The 18,023-nt window shown below is 36.3% G+C and overlaps 1 protein-coding gene across 4 annotated transcripts in view; it reads right to left on the bottom strand.

The window, feature by feature from the left end:
* The window catches only part of LOC109069073 (tyrosine-protein kinase RYK-like), a 47,656-nt gene that overhangs the window by 2,915 nt on the left and 26,718 nt on the right, over window positions 1–18,023 (bottom strand). The window contains exons 5-14 of one of the 4 annotated variants that reach the window (XM_042758236.1): window positions 17,554–17,619; window positions 17,301–17,448; window positions 16,273–16,373; window positions 15,049–15,132; window positions 13,616–13,741; window positions 10,171–10,257; window positions 8,844–8,913; window positions 6,936–7,068; window positions 3,889–3,998; window positions 3,346–3,505 (exon numbers count right to left, since the gene is read on the bottom strand). In XM_042758236.1, coding sequence (XP_042614170.1) covers window positions 3,346–3,505; window positions 3,889–3,998; window positions 6,936–7,068; window positions 8,844–8,913; window positions 10,171–10,257; window positions 13,616–13,741; window positions 15,049–15,132; window positions 16,273–16,373; window positions 17,301–17,448; window positions 17,554–17,619 — 1,085 coding nt within the window. The remainder of the gene's footprint in view (window positions 1–3,345; window positions 3,506–3,888; window positions 3,999–6,935; window positions 7,069–8,843; window positions 8,914–10,170; window positions 10,258–13,615; window positions 13,742–15,048; window positions 15,133–16,272; window positions 16,374–17,300; window positions 17,449–17,553; window positions 17,620–18,023) is intronic. The other 3 variants (XM_042758237.1, XM_042758238.1, XM_042758239.1) reach the window with 3 other exon arrangements.

The raw sequence follows: 18,023 nt of genomic DNA, 5'->3' as shown, positions 1-18,023 counted from the left end.
TACAGGTTGGCAGGTCTGCAAATAGATAGTGTTTACAGATCAGTATCTAAATGCACAAAGATATTCCTATAAGAATCTTAATATAGGACATTTGTTTTTTTTTTTTTTTCTAGAGTTTCATAGATGATGGGAGAAGGGGAAAAAAAGTCAAAATAACCAAATAAGAATAAATATAATATGTATAAATTAAAGTGATTGATTTTAAGTTGTTTTATTGTTATTCATTTTATTTTAACAAAATTATATTTATGAATATAAAACCCCTTGAGGTCCCCTTTAAGCCATTTTAGGGCAATTGGAAGCATTCTGAACACAAAGCATTCCAGTAACACAAAAGAAGGAAATTTGGATTCATTCCACTGATTTTGGACACAATCACGGCTTGTTCACAGAGACATTTAAGACGCTTCAAACCTAAAAAAAATAAGCAGCCATGCCCATTTAACATGCATAAAGATGTTTGTTCTACATCACTAGCTATGAAACAAACTAAGTGCAAATTAATGCAATTACAGCTCTTGTCAGAAATCAAATTCTTGTCAATCAAGTTGATTATATGTCAGTCAATAATCTTGGATATAAAAAGCTGCATTCCTTTCAGTGCAATAGGGTGACTTTATAAACAGTTCTGTATTTGTCTGCCCTTCAGCAAGATGTGCTAGAAAATGCTAAACAGTAAAAGGACTATAAAAAGTTGCTTGAAGGCGACACACACTTGACTTCAGAAGACACTTTAAATTACTCCTCCCTATTCACTAAAAGACAATCATGCCCATCTTTTCTTTCTAGACATTTAAAAACAGACAGGCATCTTTACATATAAAAAGACGTTGTTGTCAGCATTTAATGTGTTTTTTTTGTTTGTTGGTTGTTGAGAGGCTATGAGAGGGAAATTGGGCACATCTCAAGGTGGACATTGACGACCACTGGTGATCTGGCATTTCGTCTTATGTCTCACTGGGTGGGTGATATCTTGCACTACCGGTCCTTACAGTAAAAGATTCTCCAGTGTATTCCAGTAAACAAGAGTGAATTTCCATACCAGCTCATCATGCTCATCACCAGCTCCAATTGCCCAAGAAACAAAAACGTAATAATTGTTCCTGGCATGGGGGCAGCACCAGCCACTATTGTTCTGTTAGTTTGAAGGTATGCAGAGGTCAGATCGCCGACAGGTTTTGGCCCGGTGTGTTATTTATGAGGCGGCCATGTGGCGTTCAGTACTTCCTGACTCTCTAGGGTGGGTTTTTTCCTTGGTACTTTGAGTTAGACAGACGGGAACATTGTGTGTTGCCAGACAAACTTTACTTCTCTCAGAAATACAAAAATGTGCCAGGGGTTTGAGTTGCCACTTCCTATGCTTGAGTTAGCTTAAAAGGATAGGTCACCCAAAAATGCAAATTCTATCGTCATTTACTCACTTTCATGTTGTTTTGACCCCATGCATTTTTTTTTCAAGGCAGAAATTAAAGGGGTCATATGATGCGATGAAGTTTGCCTTTCTGTTTGGAGTGTTACAAGATGTTCATGAATAGATGAGATCAAATGTTCACGCAAAGAAAGGTGGCATAACTTTTATTCTCGCTGTAGTATTGTTGTTGCCACTATGTCGTAGAGACGCTGTGTTTCGTTGTGAAAGTGAAAATACTTTGTTTGGTCTTCCAAAAGAGGACACAACTAGAACTCAGTGGTTAAGCTATATTTACAACACTGTCCCAGAACAGTTCAACCCAAATATTCAGATGTGTGCAATGCATTTTACAGAGGACTATTTCCTGAACCTGGGAGAGTAGACTACAATGCCGGCTGTTCTGACAGTCTGTAAGTATGTTTTCATATGTAAAGAATTTGATGATTGATGATGATTCAAACGCCAGTTTTGAGCAGTGTAAAGTAGTGCTTGTTGTTTGTCGTTTCTCCGATAACAAATGCAGACATGGTTATATGTTTACACGGCGCAATGCAACACAGTTTAAGTTACTATAATCAGTAATTATGTCTCCACTGGAAGCAACAAATGCCTCGTTTGTAATGGGTTTTATTGGTTTTGTCATGTCGCACCGAGACACGACATCACAGTATGGTGAGGGTCGTAACATTTCCATCACACACTTGAGGTATTCGGCCAATCACAACGCACTGGATAGCTGGCCAATCAGCGTACACCTCGCGGTTTCAAAAAGGCGGGGCATAGAGGAGAAACAACAGTGCAGTATGTGGAAAATGTGTTTTTTGAACCTTAAACAGCATAAACACATTTCATTACACCAAATAGACAAAATAATGTTCTTTTTTAGCAACGTCATATGACCTCTTTAATATATTTTTCATGAAATCTCAGACATTAATGTCCCTCCACTGAAAGTCCATTACACCACAACTTTGATGCTTCACAAGCATCAACAAGACATTATAAAAGTAATCAATATGAATAGAATAGTTGACCCTTTATTGCTTTATGCACAAGAACAAATCTTATTGGTTCTTGCATAAGACACAAGAACAAACCTCACTGGTTCTCGTGCATCAAGCAAGCATGTCTGAGCTTCCTTTACCATATTTGATGTGCTCCATGTATGTGTGTTGATCCTATTTATATGTGAATAAAAGCCTAAATTAAATCTGTTCTTCATATAAAGCGATCATTTCTCTTCAGAAGATGTTTTTTTTTTTTTTACAATATATTTATGAACTCTGTAAAGCACTTAAGTTTGGCGTAATGGTCTTGCAATGGAGAAACAGAAAACTGTCACATTTCAGTAAAAACATTCATTTGTTTAACTGATAAAAGAAAGTCTTTAAAGTTTGGAATGATGTGAGAGTAAGCAAATGGTGACAAATTTCAGTTTTGAGTGAACTTTCCCATTACTTTGCACTACACACATTTGCAGACTTGTGAAATTCTTAGAAACTGGACTGTACACCTATTACAGCACTATTATTCTGAACATAAACATATTAGGGAAACTCAAATGTGTGTTAACTGCGTTACTGCTGCACACAGCTGACATCACAGGCCTCAACATGTTCATGGGCACCTGAAGCGTCAGCAGTAACAAAGAATGATGGAGCAGACAGTATGACGTCAAAGAAGTTACACAATTTTAAATCTGTTACCAGGATTTGGGACACAATCTGAGAGCCTATGAATGAGAGTGCAGAACCTTAGTTAAAAATTATAGTGGTTTTACCAGTGCCAAAAAAATAAAATGAAAAATACTAAAAGTGTATGACATTAGTTTTTATAAATTAGAGAACACCTGCTGCTGGTATGAAACAAAATATTATGTGAGTGCATGTTAAAGCCTGTTGCAAAAAAGGCAAAAAAGGAGCAGCAACTCTTACCACATCACTGGCACTAGAGAAGTCATTGTTAAGCAAACTCTCCAAAGCCATCCAGCGAACAGGTCGGTTCTCATTGTCTCCGAGGCAGTGGTAGTCCATGGGGAAGAGATCACGGGCCAGTGCATTGTCTGTGATCTTCACTTGCATACTGTTATCAATTCTACAAAAAGAAATAAATAAATAAATACAAATCTTGAGATATAAGACATCTAAACAAAATATACATGTTAATGCTAACGGATGGTAAAGAATGCATAGAGAGAATAAATAAATAAATATATACAAATTAAATGCTTTACGATCAAATCAGTATTTCATATGTTTATTTATTTGGTAATTATCAATGACATAAATGGGATAACGCACATCTGAACAGTCATTATCATAATAATTGCGATAATGACTATTAGACTATACATTATATATTTTTTTTTATAGCCAATGCCAATATGTAACACTTGGTGCAGCTGTATACTCCTGCGTGAAGGACAGTTGATGTAAAATGGTAAATAGTGGGAGACCGTGGGGTCAGACGGCACTTACACACAGTTTCTGGCAGCAAGGTCTTTGTGAATAACCTCTCTCCGTGCCAGATAGCTCATCCCACATGAAATCTGTATTGCCATGTGGACCAGGTCTTGTTGAGAGATGGCCTTTGTGGGTAAAACAAGAGAGAGTGGACCAAATGATTATGTGACCAAGAAGACATCGTAAGGGTCACTGGGAGTCTAAGAAATTTTGTACATTTTAATAAGAGAGGTCCAGCAAGAGAAACCAAAAAAGAGACACAAAAAGCGGGACACATGACAAGTGGGTACACAGATGCTCGTGGTTACGGCTCACCTCTTAGGAAACCAGACTTGATGGAGCAACAAGTTCCTCTGTTGAATCTCATATGGTATGAAGAGTTTGAAGTCTGATGTAATGATAGTTACCTCACTAAACATAAACATTTTCTGCACCTAGATGTAAAGCCAAACACTAACGCTTTAACTCTTTAGAGGGAGTGGCTCAACTTTAGGCATCCTCATCCTTGTATAATCTTAAATCAGACACAACAAAAAACTCTGGGTGCTAAATGACAAGGTCATAACAATATTCTCTAAATGAAAGGCTTTTTAGATGGACTACACACAAGGCTTTAGAAAAAAATAATTTCAGTGTATGACAAATTCAGGTGTCACATGACTTTGATGGTGCATGCTCATTCCTGTTTGTTCTGTGTGAATTTGGTTAGTGATTTAGACTGAAAGAGAGAATGTAGTACATCGAAGGTAGGGATGGGTCAATGAGTGTCTCAACCTTTTCTTTTTAGCTGTCATGCCTTAAGGGGGATCAATTTAGACACGTAACTTCTCTGAAAGAGGGATTTAGTGTGCCAACAGTCTTACAGCAAGTGTATGACTGTAAACATGCTTAACCCCTTTGAGAAGTCAAAACTCAAATTTATTCCTCTTTGCAAATCACTCAAAAGCAATGATTTTGTTTCATTTAGAAATGCACCGATATTAAAATACTAATAAGCTGATAATTATTTTACGACCAAAACCCAATAAATGGCCAATGTTACAGTGTATATTTGAAAATAAATAAATAAAATGCTAAAAACAAAAATCAGCTGTTTTAAAATGCTACAAGTGAATTTAAGCATCACATTTTTTATGTAAAATATGGAAAATATTAATTTGACTGCAAAGGTCAAAAACAGGATTTTTTTTATTATATACACATACATATATATACATTACACACACACACACACACACACACACACACACACACACACATATATATATATATATATATATATATATATATATAAATATGTAGATGTACAATAGTTTAAAAGTCTATTCTCACCATGGCTGTGTTTATTCAATCAAAAATACAGTAATATTGTGGAATATTATTATAATGTAAATAGACTGTTTTCTGTTGTGACATTTTAAATTGTAATTTCTTCTTGTGATGGCAAAGCTGAATTTTTAGCAGCCATTACTCCAGTCTTCAGTGCCACAAGATCCATCAGAAATCATTCTAATATGATGATTTGGTGCTCCAGAAAAAATTATTACTATTAACAGTGTTGTGTTGCTTTCTATTTTTGTGAAAACAGTGATGCATTTTTTTTTTTCAGTTCTAATTTAGGAGTAGAACAATTCAAAAGAACAGCATTTTTTTGAAATAGAAAACCTTTGTATCAACATCAGGTCTCTACTGCTATATTTGATCAACATTATGTGTCCTTGCGGGATAAAAGCATCTAAAAAAAAACAAAAACAAAATACCTACCTCACATTTCTGATTGGTTTTGTATATACAACATAGAACAGCCCCAATACATCATGCACAGTTAATGCAAAAAATCTATAAGCGATTTATTTGATTCCTCTGCATTCAAGCATTTAGTCATTTATATTTATTTATTTTATTAAATGCTGGTCTATGTGCAGACAAACATTTTAGTCGATATATGCTGTGCTTCCCTAGTGTGTTAACTTTTTAAAACGGGTCTCAAGTGCTCTTGCATACTGCTCCATTCAGTCTGGCTCAGTCCAGTTGTTTGATCAACATCTGGTGGACAGGGTACAAGACCCTAAACCAGCCTAATCATACAGTGCTTCCTTAAGACTGACTTGTCATTCACACAGAGCCATTTTTAAAGTATGTAGTTTTGCACACCCCTAGAAGGCAGCAAACAGACATACAGCTAAAAGATTCAGTTCAGGTGAAAGGTGAAAATTTTGGCAGTAAAAACTAAAATAAATCATTCACATTCGATGTCCAAAATGAAGTAAATTATCTAAAAAAAAAAAAAAAAAAAAAAAAAATGTTTTTTCCAAAAAAAAAAAAAAAAAAAAAAAAAAAAAATTGTACATTGAGGCAGGAAGTATAACAGCACTGTCACAACAAGCTTGGACTTGAAGAGGAAAAATTGATAGCTTAAAGCACCCAGCTAACCATTTTACGAATACACTGGTCTGACTGATCGAATATAGAGTATGTAGAGTCTTGCCTTTGAAGAGAGTTCAGTGGCAGCTGATTGAAAGACTGCCCAGGGTTAACATCACAAAGGCTCGATTGTGAACAGTACACTACTGTAAAGCACCTATCATAGAAAGATCACTCAAGGTTGATTGAGGATCTGCACAATGAATTCATTGTTCAGAAGAAAGTAATTAAATCAAGATTATCTGAACAATCCAGGTATTCTGCTGGAGGGTCTCTAATATAAACACCTGCCTCGGATTGATTTATGGCTAACAGCAGGAGTGTCACTGCGCTACTTAGTATTAGCTGAATTTACACTACTCAAAAAATCACTTTCTGCGCAAACATGGATGCAGTTTAAATGTTGCATGTTAAATAAACCAACCAGTTTAACACCTCTATCAAATCTCTCTTTGATTTGAGATTTTATACACACAAAGAGAAACATCCACACAAATACATACATACATATAAATTGGATTTGATAGACTTTGTCTTGCATTCAAGATCAAGCTTGTTGTGGCAGTTATGAGTAGTATATTTTATTTTTGCCCAATACCTCAAAGCACAAATGGCATTTAAATAATAAATAGTCTCACCTGTGGGTTGTTGGCCTCAGCAAGCTTACATTGACGCAGGAAAAGCTTAAGATTTCCCCAGTTCATATAGGGCAACAGGACCATGGGCTTCTCACCATCTTCTATACACACATGGCTGATTGGTAACAGGTTCCTAAGAGTGAACAGACCAGGTTAAACTTTGTCGGTGTGGGTAAAAGGACAAATGGTAGGAAAAGGCCATGATTTCAAACCCATTTCTGCAGGACAACACAGAACAAGTACACAACTACAGATTTAATGTGGTGAACACAAAAACAAGCATTAGAGAAATGACTGTTATTAGATTCTAACTAGCAATGAGACACAAAGTAGACAGTAGGTGACATGTCACCCTAAGGTACTTGGTCTACACAAGACTATTTTAATCAGTGATTCATTTGGGACAAGGAAAAATTAAAGTCATGGGATGCGCTGACCGTTTAACCTCAGACACGGGTCTGCGTGACTACAAAGCTCGAAACGTTCTGGACAGGATACGGGTCTGAGCCCATCTCAAAAGGCAACCAAGCGGGAAACAGAAAAATCTAAACAGAATGTTGGACCTCAGGGCTGTTGTACTGGCGCTATATTAATATCAGGAAAATTATTCTGAATGAAGATGAAGTGATATTAAATATTACGTGAAATGATACAAAATAAAGATGCTCAGATGAACACCAGGATTACAAAATTAGTATTCAGTTTAAAATTTCATTTTCATTGCAGTTCATGTCAACAGTATATTTATTTTGTTTCAGTATCATTTTAGATTTAGCTCAGTAGTTCGCATCAATAAATAGATAACCAATGGTCAGTAATTGGCTGATATTAAAATTCTATATTTTTTTCTAAATAAAATTAACAACAAAAAACAAACACCACAAGTGAATTAAGCATCACAACATTATGTACAATAAAAATAGAATTTATTTAACCTGTTCAACAATGACAACGAATAGTTTTTTTTTTTTTTTAAATCAACTTTACACTTAAGACTAACTTCAAGTTACTCTAAATATAAAATTACTGATAAATACTAATAATTTAGTAATATCTGTTGATAACAGATAACCAATGGGGTACCAGTAGGCCTATATATTAGTATATCATAACCGCCCAGGCCTTGGATCCAGAACTGGATTTGCGCAGATCTTTTGTCAGACAGCCCATACCAGAGAACAACTAGTCGCTGGATTTGTGAAGTTAATTTTAGCGATCTATTTACAGTATAGTTTTTGTCTTGCAGATAGATGTAGTTGACAATGATTTAAGGACACAAAGTTGATTTAGAAGAATAGCTCATCAAAACTGCAGAACGCTGAAGAAAGAACACAGAGGAAGACACAGTAATTCACACAGCAGAGGAAGTGTGTAGATAAGCAGTCAGTGTAGTGTCATAGCTGCAACTGTGGTCATCATATTGCTTTCACAACATTCAAACATTACACAAAATGCTTCCACTGTGGACAGGGTAATTTAACCATCAAGAAAGTATGGTAATTTAGATTTACATACACAAGCATATTATGTCATCATTCTCAAAACCTCTAATCAGCTTGTGTGTTTGATGACGTTACAGGAATTTTTTGTTAAGTGAAGTGAACAGATATTCCCTACTCAGTATGTAAGAAACAATGATCCCTGCATAAGGTCCCTGCGATTCAAAACACATCTGTGACAAGCTTTGTTCATTTATGAAAGGACTTGTTTAAAGGTGAAGTGTGTAATTTCTGCACCACTAGCATCGGAATGACAAAAATGAACACTCTGTGAATACATATATATATACACGTAGCAAATATATAACCAATGCTTCTGTACAAAACTTATGGTTTCTATAAAGGCAGAATGATATGGCAGATTTTTCTTCAAGCGTCAAGAAAGCAGCACGTGGTGGCTGTAACTCACCTGTGGTGAAGGCCCCGTAGTTTACAGCTTTCTGTAAGCATCATGGTCACCTGTACCTCGGAGGCGTGATCTGCACAGCAAAATTCAAGAACAAAGTGTCAGGGATGTGAGTCGCAAACCTGGACAACCCAGTCATGAGGGAAACCTGACAGAATCAACTGACAAAGTCTTCTCATCTCTCCACACACCAATCAAAATAAGAAAGTAAGTGAACCCTCAAACATCTGGAAAAAGCCAGATCCTAAATGTCAAGCAGCACTAAAGGATAGAGGAAATGTTTGAACATTTTGTCAAATTTAAAAGCTTGAGTCATTATTTCATTAAACTCATATCATACTCTTTATGCTTTTTTCAATTACAATGAACAGGGACTATTACTTTTGAAAATTATGCAAAAGGTCATAAAAAAAAAAAATGTAGATTGTTCTCCACACGATGCTTTCATATGGCATATGAACTATTTTATGATGTATTTGTCAGCATTTTTGGAGCCCCAGTACTCATTTACATTCATTATAAAGAAATCGATAGGCAGGGTATTCTTAGATTCACCATTCGAGTTCCAGAGAAGAAAGTAAGCCATACACGTTTGTAATGAAATGTGGGTAAGCAAATACCCATTTAAAAGAACATAAAATCAAGTGAACTCTCTGTTGGATCTTATTTGATCTGTTTTGCCCCGTCAGGCAAGTTCTTGTTAGTAAAAGGTGCATGCAGGTCCTGAACAACCCTCATCCTTGCACTTGAGAAAGTTTGATTGCTCTTAAAACAGCCTTAACGCCTTTCAGCCAGTCTCACAGACTGCTAGCTGAGTGAACACATTTAGAATGAGTTCACAGAGGTCTGGCTTTATCTTGGAGAACAGCTTTTGACGGATGCTTGGAGAGTATGGGCAACGTGTATGGTTTCCTGTCCCTTGGGCAAGGGCCGGGGTGGAAACCGAACAGCTTGGCCCAGCAGAGACTGGTACAGTGGCATTGTCTGGTGGTTGGCACCAGTCCTGCGCTGGGTAAACAGGGTACAAGGGCAAATGAAGGGGGGAGCAGTGTGACAGGAAGTGCTGAAGGTTCTCCTAGCATTTGCATTTTCTAGAGGAACTGATGTCTTAACAGAAAACTAGATTATCAATATTTTAAAACACCCCAGTTTCATTCTTGTATTATGAACTTTGGAACTTCACAACGAGGCTCATTATCACAAACAATTCCTCTTGATTTTCCTGAGAAAATAGTTCTTTTTAATCCTGTTGGGAAGGTTATTTTAAATCGTTCATTTTAGAACTGTACCCAAGGGAGGCATCAAATAAGAGATAAAAGAGAGGATTTACCTTTCACTGCTTTCACAAAGACTTGTTTCTCTTTGCTTGGGTCCTTCTCGTCAAGCAAGACTCCATGAAAAATGCGGCCAAAGGTCCCTGAGGATCAAAAAAAAAAAAAAAAAAAAAAGTCACTTTAGGAAAACAGCGGACATTATGAAATCTCGGTATAAAGAAATATACACAGACTGTCTCACATAAAAAATTAATCAGTCTCAGTGAATCTGTTTCATTGAACAGTGTTGGGGTTAGAGGACCGCATTATCATTTATATATTTCAAATATCATGAAAAGAACAAATATTTATCTTGCTATATGTAATCCACTTCTTTGGGATAAAACAACATGCCAACCTTTGCATGGTGAAAAGCACAGCAGGTATGAACAGGTATCCTGGATGACCTCAGAGAATAAACATAGCATGTATATACCAGCAGGCCCAGGACAGTCTCTCACCTTTCCACTGCTGTTCGACATAGCTGTGGCTCAGATGACACTTGAGAATGTAATGGATCAGCGCATATTACAGATCATTGGAACTCAAGAGTAGGCAGACTTAGGGGTAGTGTTACTATTGATAGGGGCCAGCACCACGTTGTCTACTATTTTTCCCTCTTATCTGATCCTTTTCCCCTCTCGTGCTGCCATGCTTGTTATAACATGCCACTTTATCCCAAGTCATCTTGCTGATGTAGAAGTCTGCTTTAATTCCTGCTTGTGATTACTGTTGAGTTGACTTCCATTAAAATATGAACACAAATGAATGCAAGACCAATCATGTCAAAAGAGATTTAGGGAAAATGTCACAACATTTTGTGAAATAAAGGTATGTGAGGTGCAACATTGTGAATATATATGGTACTCAATCATGACCTTTAAAACCAAAAGTCTAATACTTGATCTGGATGAGCAGATTTGGTTTGAATAGAAGCAGCCAGCATACACTGAAACTCATTCAATATGGTTTATAAAGCTAAAAATTAGTTTGCAAAACTATTACCTAGACAAAGAGAGGCAAGTGGTGATTTGCTTAACATTTCTTGAAAGCTATGTAATTTCACAGGCATAATAACCGAGAAAGAGTCATGTCCAAACATTTAGCTGGTAGTATAAGTAGCAAGATATAGTGGTTATACTTTGGCATCAATTATTCAGATGTAATTCAAATTTTCTAAAGTGAATTCATAGAAATGTCCTGGTAAAAAAACAAAGGTATTGTCCAACTGTTCCATGGATTGTGTGTTTCTTTGTTGCAATGCAGAACAACAAATGCAATTGCATCTAACCTTTAAAAAAAAAAAAAAAAAAAAAAAAAAAAAAAAAAAAAAGGAAAAACATTGCATTATACATTATGCAACTGTCTGGGTTTCCGTTACAGCTTTCAGTCTCTTTAAGGTAGTTTATGTTAAAAGTGGTTAAGTGAGAGGAAAATTGCAGCCAAACTTGAGACAGCCATGGTCATTATGCTGGACTGGGGGAATTTCTTGGTAGACGTTTAACTGATTGCTTAAGTTTTGTCAAGAAACTAAGCACAGAATGTCCTGAGATGTAACGTTTAATAGACATGTTCTGTGCTCTGAATCAACTGATGGTCTAAACCTGTTTAAATTTATCACCAATTAAGACATACACTCGGTTTTACAAGAAAAAGGCAAAGTTTCCCTACATCATTAGGCCCAAAACGTACTCTATGCAAGTATGTGAACAGCGACGCAAGATCAGTTTGTTCTGCATTGCTGTTCTGAAAAGTTCACAAGTTTGTTAAAGTCAAACATCCCTAGCTCTCCTTCGAGCGTTCATTACAGAAGTAGCAATGACGTCATTCAAATGTTTTCAATCAGTCAGTGGATCCAGTTCACAGAACAGAGTTAATGATCTGCAATAATTACAAATAGATATCGTACTATGTATTTACAGCTCAATGGAACTTAATTTTCTAAGTAATGTATTGTAATAAATGTGTTAAATTTGTTGGGTGACAACAAATGTGTTCATGAGATCTGCATGTCATTTGCACTACTCCCTGTAATAAAACAAAACCTCTCAAATGGTAAAAAAAAACACACACACTAAAAATGCTGTTAGCATACGTTTCATAATCTATTCTAAACTGTAACAAAAACATGAATAATTCTGATGTCATTCAAAATGGAGCAACTTTATTTTCTGGTTTGTTTGTTACTTTTTAATGTGACTTTTTAACTATTTCTTTACTCTTTAACTTAACAAACAACACCTTAACCTTTTAAAACTATAGTTTAAAACTAATGATTACATTTATGCAAAGCTCACAGAGTCCCTTGTCATTTATGCTCTCCATTTGAAAAGATCAAACTTAATTTATCCTACTGTTCATGCTGTTGCTACTTCTGTTATTCTGTTAATTCATTCTTGAAATAGACTTATGTATAGCATATAAATTATAAAAATATGTTCTGTATAACAGTTATCAGACATATATACACAAATAATTAGTAGCAGTAAAACAACAACAAAAATCAAAACAGTTAACATGTCGATTTTGTTCGAAGCTTATCAAATGATTCATATGATTTTACAAGATGGGGCTTATTTTGCCATTTCAGAGATTGACAGCCCTCATTTCTCATTTACCCTTATTATATGGAAATTGGCAGCAAGGATATTCTTTAAAAATTCACTTTTTTTGGTTGCACAGAAGAAAAGGTAATACGATTTGAGACAACAAAAGGGTAAACAGAAAATTTTTCATTTTTGAGTAAAAGGAACCACGCTCTTGTGTTTTTGACCTTGGTATTACCACACAGCAATTGCAGCAAATATTTAATAAGCAAAAGAACTACATTTCCCCAAATGTCCAATACAATTGGTTTAATCAGATTAACCAGCTTTAGTTTGCCAACACAATTTCTTATAAATAATAAATCAGCTTCAGCTTCATCAAGCTTGTGGCCACACGTACATGATGAAAGTCTCACTGATGGAAAAAAAAGATGCTACAGAGGGGATTTACTGCACTGAGATTTTGCAAGAATGCAAGTCAAATAAGACATGTTCTTGACGCACAATTTTGTTTATGTTGTATAGCTTTAGTGACTAATGACATTTGTGCCAACATCTTCTGTGCAAGTCTAAAGCTGTGCTGGCACAAGGCCCAGCAGAGAGCTTTTCTGTTTGGACTCCAATTAAGTGCTTGAGTGCAGATTTCCCGCCGGAGCACAACTCTTGTGTGATCCAACAAAATTATTTTGCAGGGGGAAGTGTCTAACCTCAAGCTGAGCGGACAACTGATACTGACGCATTTGTTTGCCGTGATGCAATTTCAGTTGAACTAGTCATTCAAAAGAACCACTATTAGAAAGATATACATTTCAGTGTCACGGAGATAAACACTGCTACTAAGAATCAAGTCTTTCAAAAGCAGTATTTTCTTGCTGTGGTTTCCATGTGCGTCTATGAGGCTTGTGGGATTAGATACCTTCATGTAAGACGTCTCGTAGTGTGACTCTCTCTCTGGAGATGGCGATGTCTTTGACCTTTGCCTTGGCCTCAAGGAGAGAGACGCTTCTCAAGTCATTCTTCTCTATCCGCAGCGAGGGGTAACCTGAAATCAGACACACACACAAATGCTGCATTAAAATAAGTGTTAACAATTCACATTAGAACTAATTAAAAGCCTGTCTAATTACAGACAAATCAAAACAAAGATGATTCATGGAATGAAAGAGGTTTGCAGCGTTATTTTAACAACTGGAAGTATTTAGACGCTTCATCAATTAAGTAAAACCCCAGCTTTGCCAAAGGCAAATACTGCGGTGTCACTTTTGCACAACACGTTTTGGTGTTTAACCAATTTATCTCAGTTATACAGTCAATTGTATTAGATGTTTAGAGAAAGCTGTGTTTTATTCTGTCATTTAGCTGCAGTGTACTTTAAAACACACAAGCCAAATACACATGAAAAATAAATAAAAAAACAAATACCAATACATAAGGCTGTTTAAATTTGGTTGAGTCTAATGCATGTGTTGTTTTTAGGTTTGAACAATTTTCCACTCTGCCTTGTGGTAACATTATATTAGTGATTATATAAATACATTTGATAACTATAACGCTGCTTTGACACAATCAGTATTGTATACAGAACTATATAAATAAAGGTGACTTGATTATGAATACAAAACGAAATGTAAATATCACTTTTCACTAACAATACAACTAGCCAGTATTCTGATCGATTTAGACTAAATTTCTTTACTCAACCTAAATGTGCATGATGCTGCCCCCAAGTGGTTATTATAGGTAACTAATGAAAAAATGCTAACATTCCCTATAGTCAACTCTACACAGTCCTCATGGTCTGTAAAAAAAACAAAAAACAAATGCATCACAGTTTTCATAAAAATATTAAGCAGTATAGTTTTTAAAACTCAACATAATAAGACGAAAAATCTTTGTAATCTTTTGTAATGATAAATGTTTCTATGTTGGTGTATGCAAAAAAAGTGCATTCGACGGTAGACATTGATTTCTATAGCATTTTTTTTTTACAAACTATGGTAAGTCAGCTGTTTGGTTACCCACATTCTTCAGCTCATAAAGGTTTGGAACAACACGAGGGTGAGTAAATGATGATAGAATTTTAATTTTGGGGTGAACTAATTTACCACGGCTGATTTTACAATCTGATTTACCTTCTTGTCATGCAAACGAGAACACGTCTTTTGCGCTTTGCATCACTGTGATACTGTGTAAACCAATGAACGAGCTCAGTGTAAACGAATATAAACAACAACAACAAAAATGGTGATGGTGAGGAAGAAACCAGGTTAAAGGTAGAAGGTTAGTGAACATGATTAAGTCATGATTCCCTGTTGCTCTCTCTATCTGCTACACAGCAGCAGAACTTACTTTTGGTTTCGTGTGAGGGGGCACCAGGGTGAGGGAAGGAGGCGCCTGCAAGCTGGAGCATGGGTGCAGAGCCAGTATGAGCATCTGATAGAAGTAGGAAGAGGTGGAGGGAGGACAGAGTGAGAGAGAAAAAAAAAAAGAAAGATGGAGAGAGGTATATGAAGGATGAATAATCATAGCAGGCAGATGGAGCCTGAGCTATTCCACACACAAGAACAAGAGTGAGACAAGGAAACGCATGGTATAAGCATGAAACAGACTAGTGCACCAAGCATGTAAGACCACTAGGAGGCACTACACACAATGTATGTACACAGTCTGGGCAAAATGGAGCAAATATGTCCAAGATCAACTATCCACACTGGTTTATGAAAATAACTTTACAACATGATTGTCTCTAAGGGAGAGTATTCACTAAGGCTGGTCTTAAATATTCAAATCAAGATTACTAAACATTTTAAAGTACTTAGCTGCATAAATTGCTTACTATTGAGTATGTTCTGCATCTTACTTCTAGCCCGTTCTATATGCAGGTATGCATGTATGAAAACAATTCGGATATATAACATTAGTATTGGAAAAGGGGTGGAGGTGGTCAGCTTCCCGTGGTAAAAAAAATAAATAAATAAAAAGACAACAACCTAAGTGTGAAGAAACAGCTCTAAGGTGGCACTAGCGAATGACAGTGAAGGATTGAGCAAATACCAGGAGACTGACATATGACTTTGGTACTATTGTGAGGGGACGTGACAACTTAAGTACGCATACACAAGAAACATTTATACCCATTCTGACCACACAAAAACAATTAATGCTGGACTAACCTTAAGGGAAAAAATGTGGAGGGGGAATGTGCGTGTCTATTTATTCCAACCTTCTGATTCTAGTTTAGCTAATTTAATCATTCGTTTCCAATTTTCTCATTTATAAAGGAATCAACATTTGTATAAAACACGGCAAGACAAAAAGCTGCCAGAGGTGTGAAAATAACAACAAAACAAAACAATTTCTTATCCACTAGCCAAGGGCAGCAAAGCATCCTGGTGATGTTTATCTGCTCTTTGAGCTACTTCTCCTGGTGGAGACACAGGTTTCTGACTGGTTTCGGGTTTCATTTTAAACATGGAAGAGGAGTGCAGATGGTTACGGCAGATGGTTAAGATGTTTGAGAGAGTTGCTGATCTGAGGTCAGGGGTGAGAGACGTGGTGTGATCGCAGTCTTACTGGTGACAGGTGTAGCGTTGTTGGGGGTGTCCGCCCTCAGGTACTGGGTGGTCTGGGTGGAAGGCTGAGACAGACCCTGAGAGCTTCCACTGTCGCTGACGCTAAAAGATTTAGTGAGAGGAAATGTATTACTTTAGGAATTGAAATGCACCAATTTGAAAGGTACTTTGGCTTATATCACGACTTACTATAATAACCTAAAATCTGTTTACTAAAACAGACCAGTCTTTCTTTTTTAAATGCTTTCACAGCCTCTATTATGATGAAATCTCTCCAGTGCATTTCTTTTCAAAAGGTGCAGGGCCTTACCCTGAACCCAACCCCATTTAAAAACTAAGTGCTGCGTAATTGTCCCAATTAAAGCCATTAGACTCCAACTCCAAAGGTTAAACACTGAGGCCCCTGTAGAAAGTGTAGAAAGACCTAAAAATGCTGCAGGTTTAACCTGCCTCATGAAACTCATTGAACCTAATCATGATCTAATGTCACTGACTCATCATCATCATCATCATTAAACAGTTCTGGTTTCTTCTGATCGACTACTTGGGCTGTGGAGCAAAAACAATCCACCGGTAGAATTATTGTGAAGTATGAAGAAGAGCACATTCTTGTTCTGAGGTTGATATGTTTTAGAAGATAAACGGAGCTCTGTGTCTCTTCTTGTAAAATCTAATCTACCAACCTTTTATAATTCTGAAAAAAGACAGCTTTTTTGTACTGATGCCCAATTCAATTTCAGAAAAAAAACACAGTGAAACTACCCAGCTCTGGTATGAAATTAGTAGGAGATGAGATGTTTTTTTCCTGTCTTCTTCTGACAACCCACAATGAATAGAAAAAATAAATAAATAAACACACAGACACACACACACACAGAGAGAGAGAGAGCGAGAGAGCAAATGACCAGAAACACTATAAAAAATTTAATTTGATCTATACTACTGAGAACTACTGAGTAGTACTGAGACCACTACTGTTTTGGTGCAGTTAAACTAACTAAACAATAAAACACAGAAGTGCATACATACACGCACCTGTCATCCATTTCCACTCTCTTCATGCTGTGGAGGTGTAACACAGCGAGGATGATGGCTACCAGGAAGATGACGATGCAGCACACACACACGCTGATGTAGAAAACTCGTGTGGATGTGGTGGGAGCATTTGAACTGCTCGCTAAGACCAAAAGAGGGGAGAGAGTTTACAAGAGCTGAGTGAAGACTGTCTCACTGTAGAACCACATTCACTAAAAAGGCCAAATAATAAATTGTAAATACTCACGATCTATTCTCTGTATGGTTGTGTTTGGGAATGGCAGAGTTTTGGGGGGCTCCAGCTGCTCAATTCCTGTAAAGTAAAACAATGAGGGGAAGGATCAGCAAAGAGCAAGGCATATACCCAGTTTACTGTTTTATATCACTGAATGTTGCCAATCAGAGTAACTAGAATTTGCTTACAGAAAATTACAGAATTTTTTCACAGCAAATTAAAAAAATAAATAAATAAAAAATATGTATGCAGGACCAATCACATAAAAAAAAAGATTTGTTGCAGATTAAAGATTAAAGGACTTTTGCCCATCACAGATAATATATATATATACACACACATTTATTTTCTGTGACAAGCAAAGGCTCTTTAATTCTCATTATATCTCGTTATTGTATTTTACAAAAAGATACTATAATACAATAAATTATGCTGATTCTGATACAAATCAAAGTCTAAAAAGCAACTTTTGTTTATACTTC

The sequence above is a fragment of the Cyprinus carpio genome, chromosome A6 (assembly GCF_018340385.1).
Source record: "Cyprinus carpio isolate SPL01 chromosome A6, ASM1834038v1, whole genome shotgun sequence".
In the NCBI taxonomy this organism is placed as follows: domain Eukaryota; kingdom Metazoa; phylum Chordata; class Actinopteri; order Cypriniformes; family Cyprinidae; genus Cyprinus; species Cyprinus carpio.
Note: the sequence above shows the minus strand (reverse complement) of the source record. Positions and strands in the feature narration are given on the sequence as shown.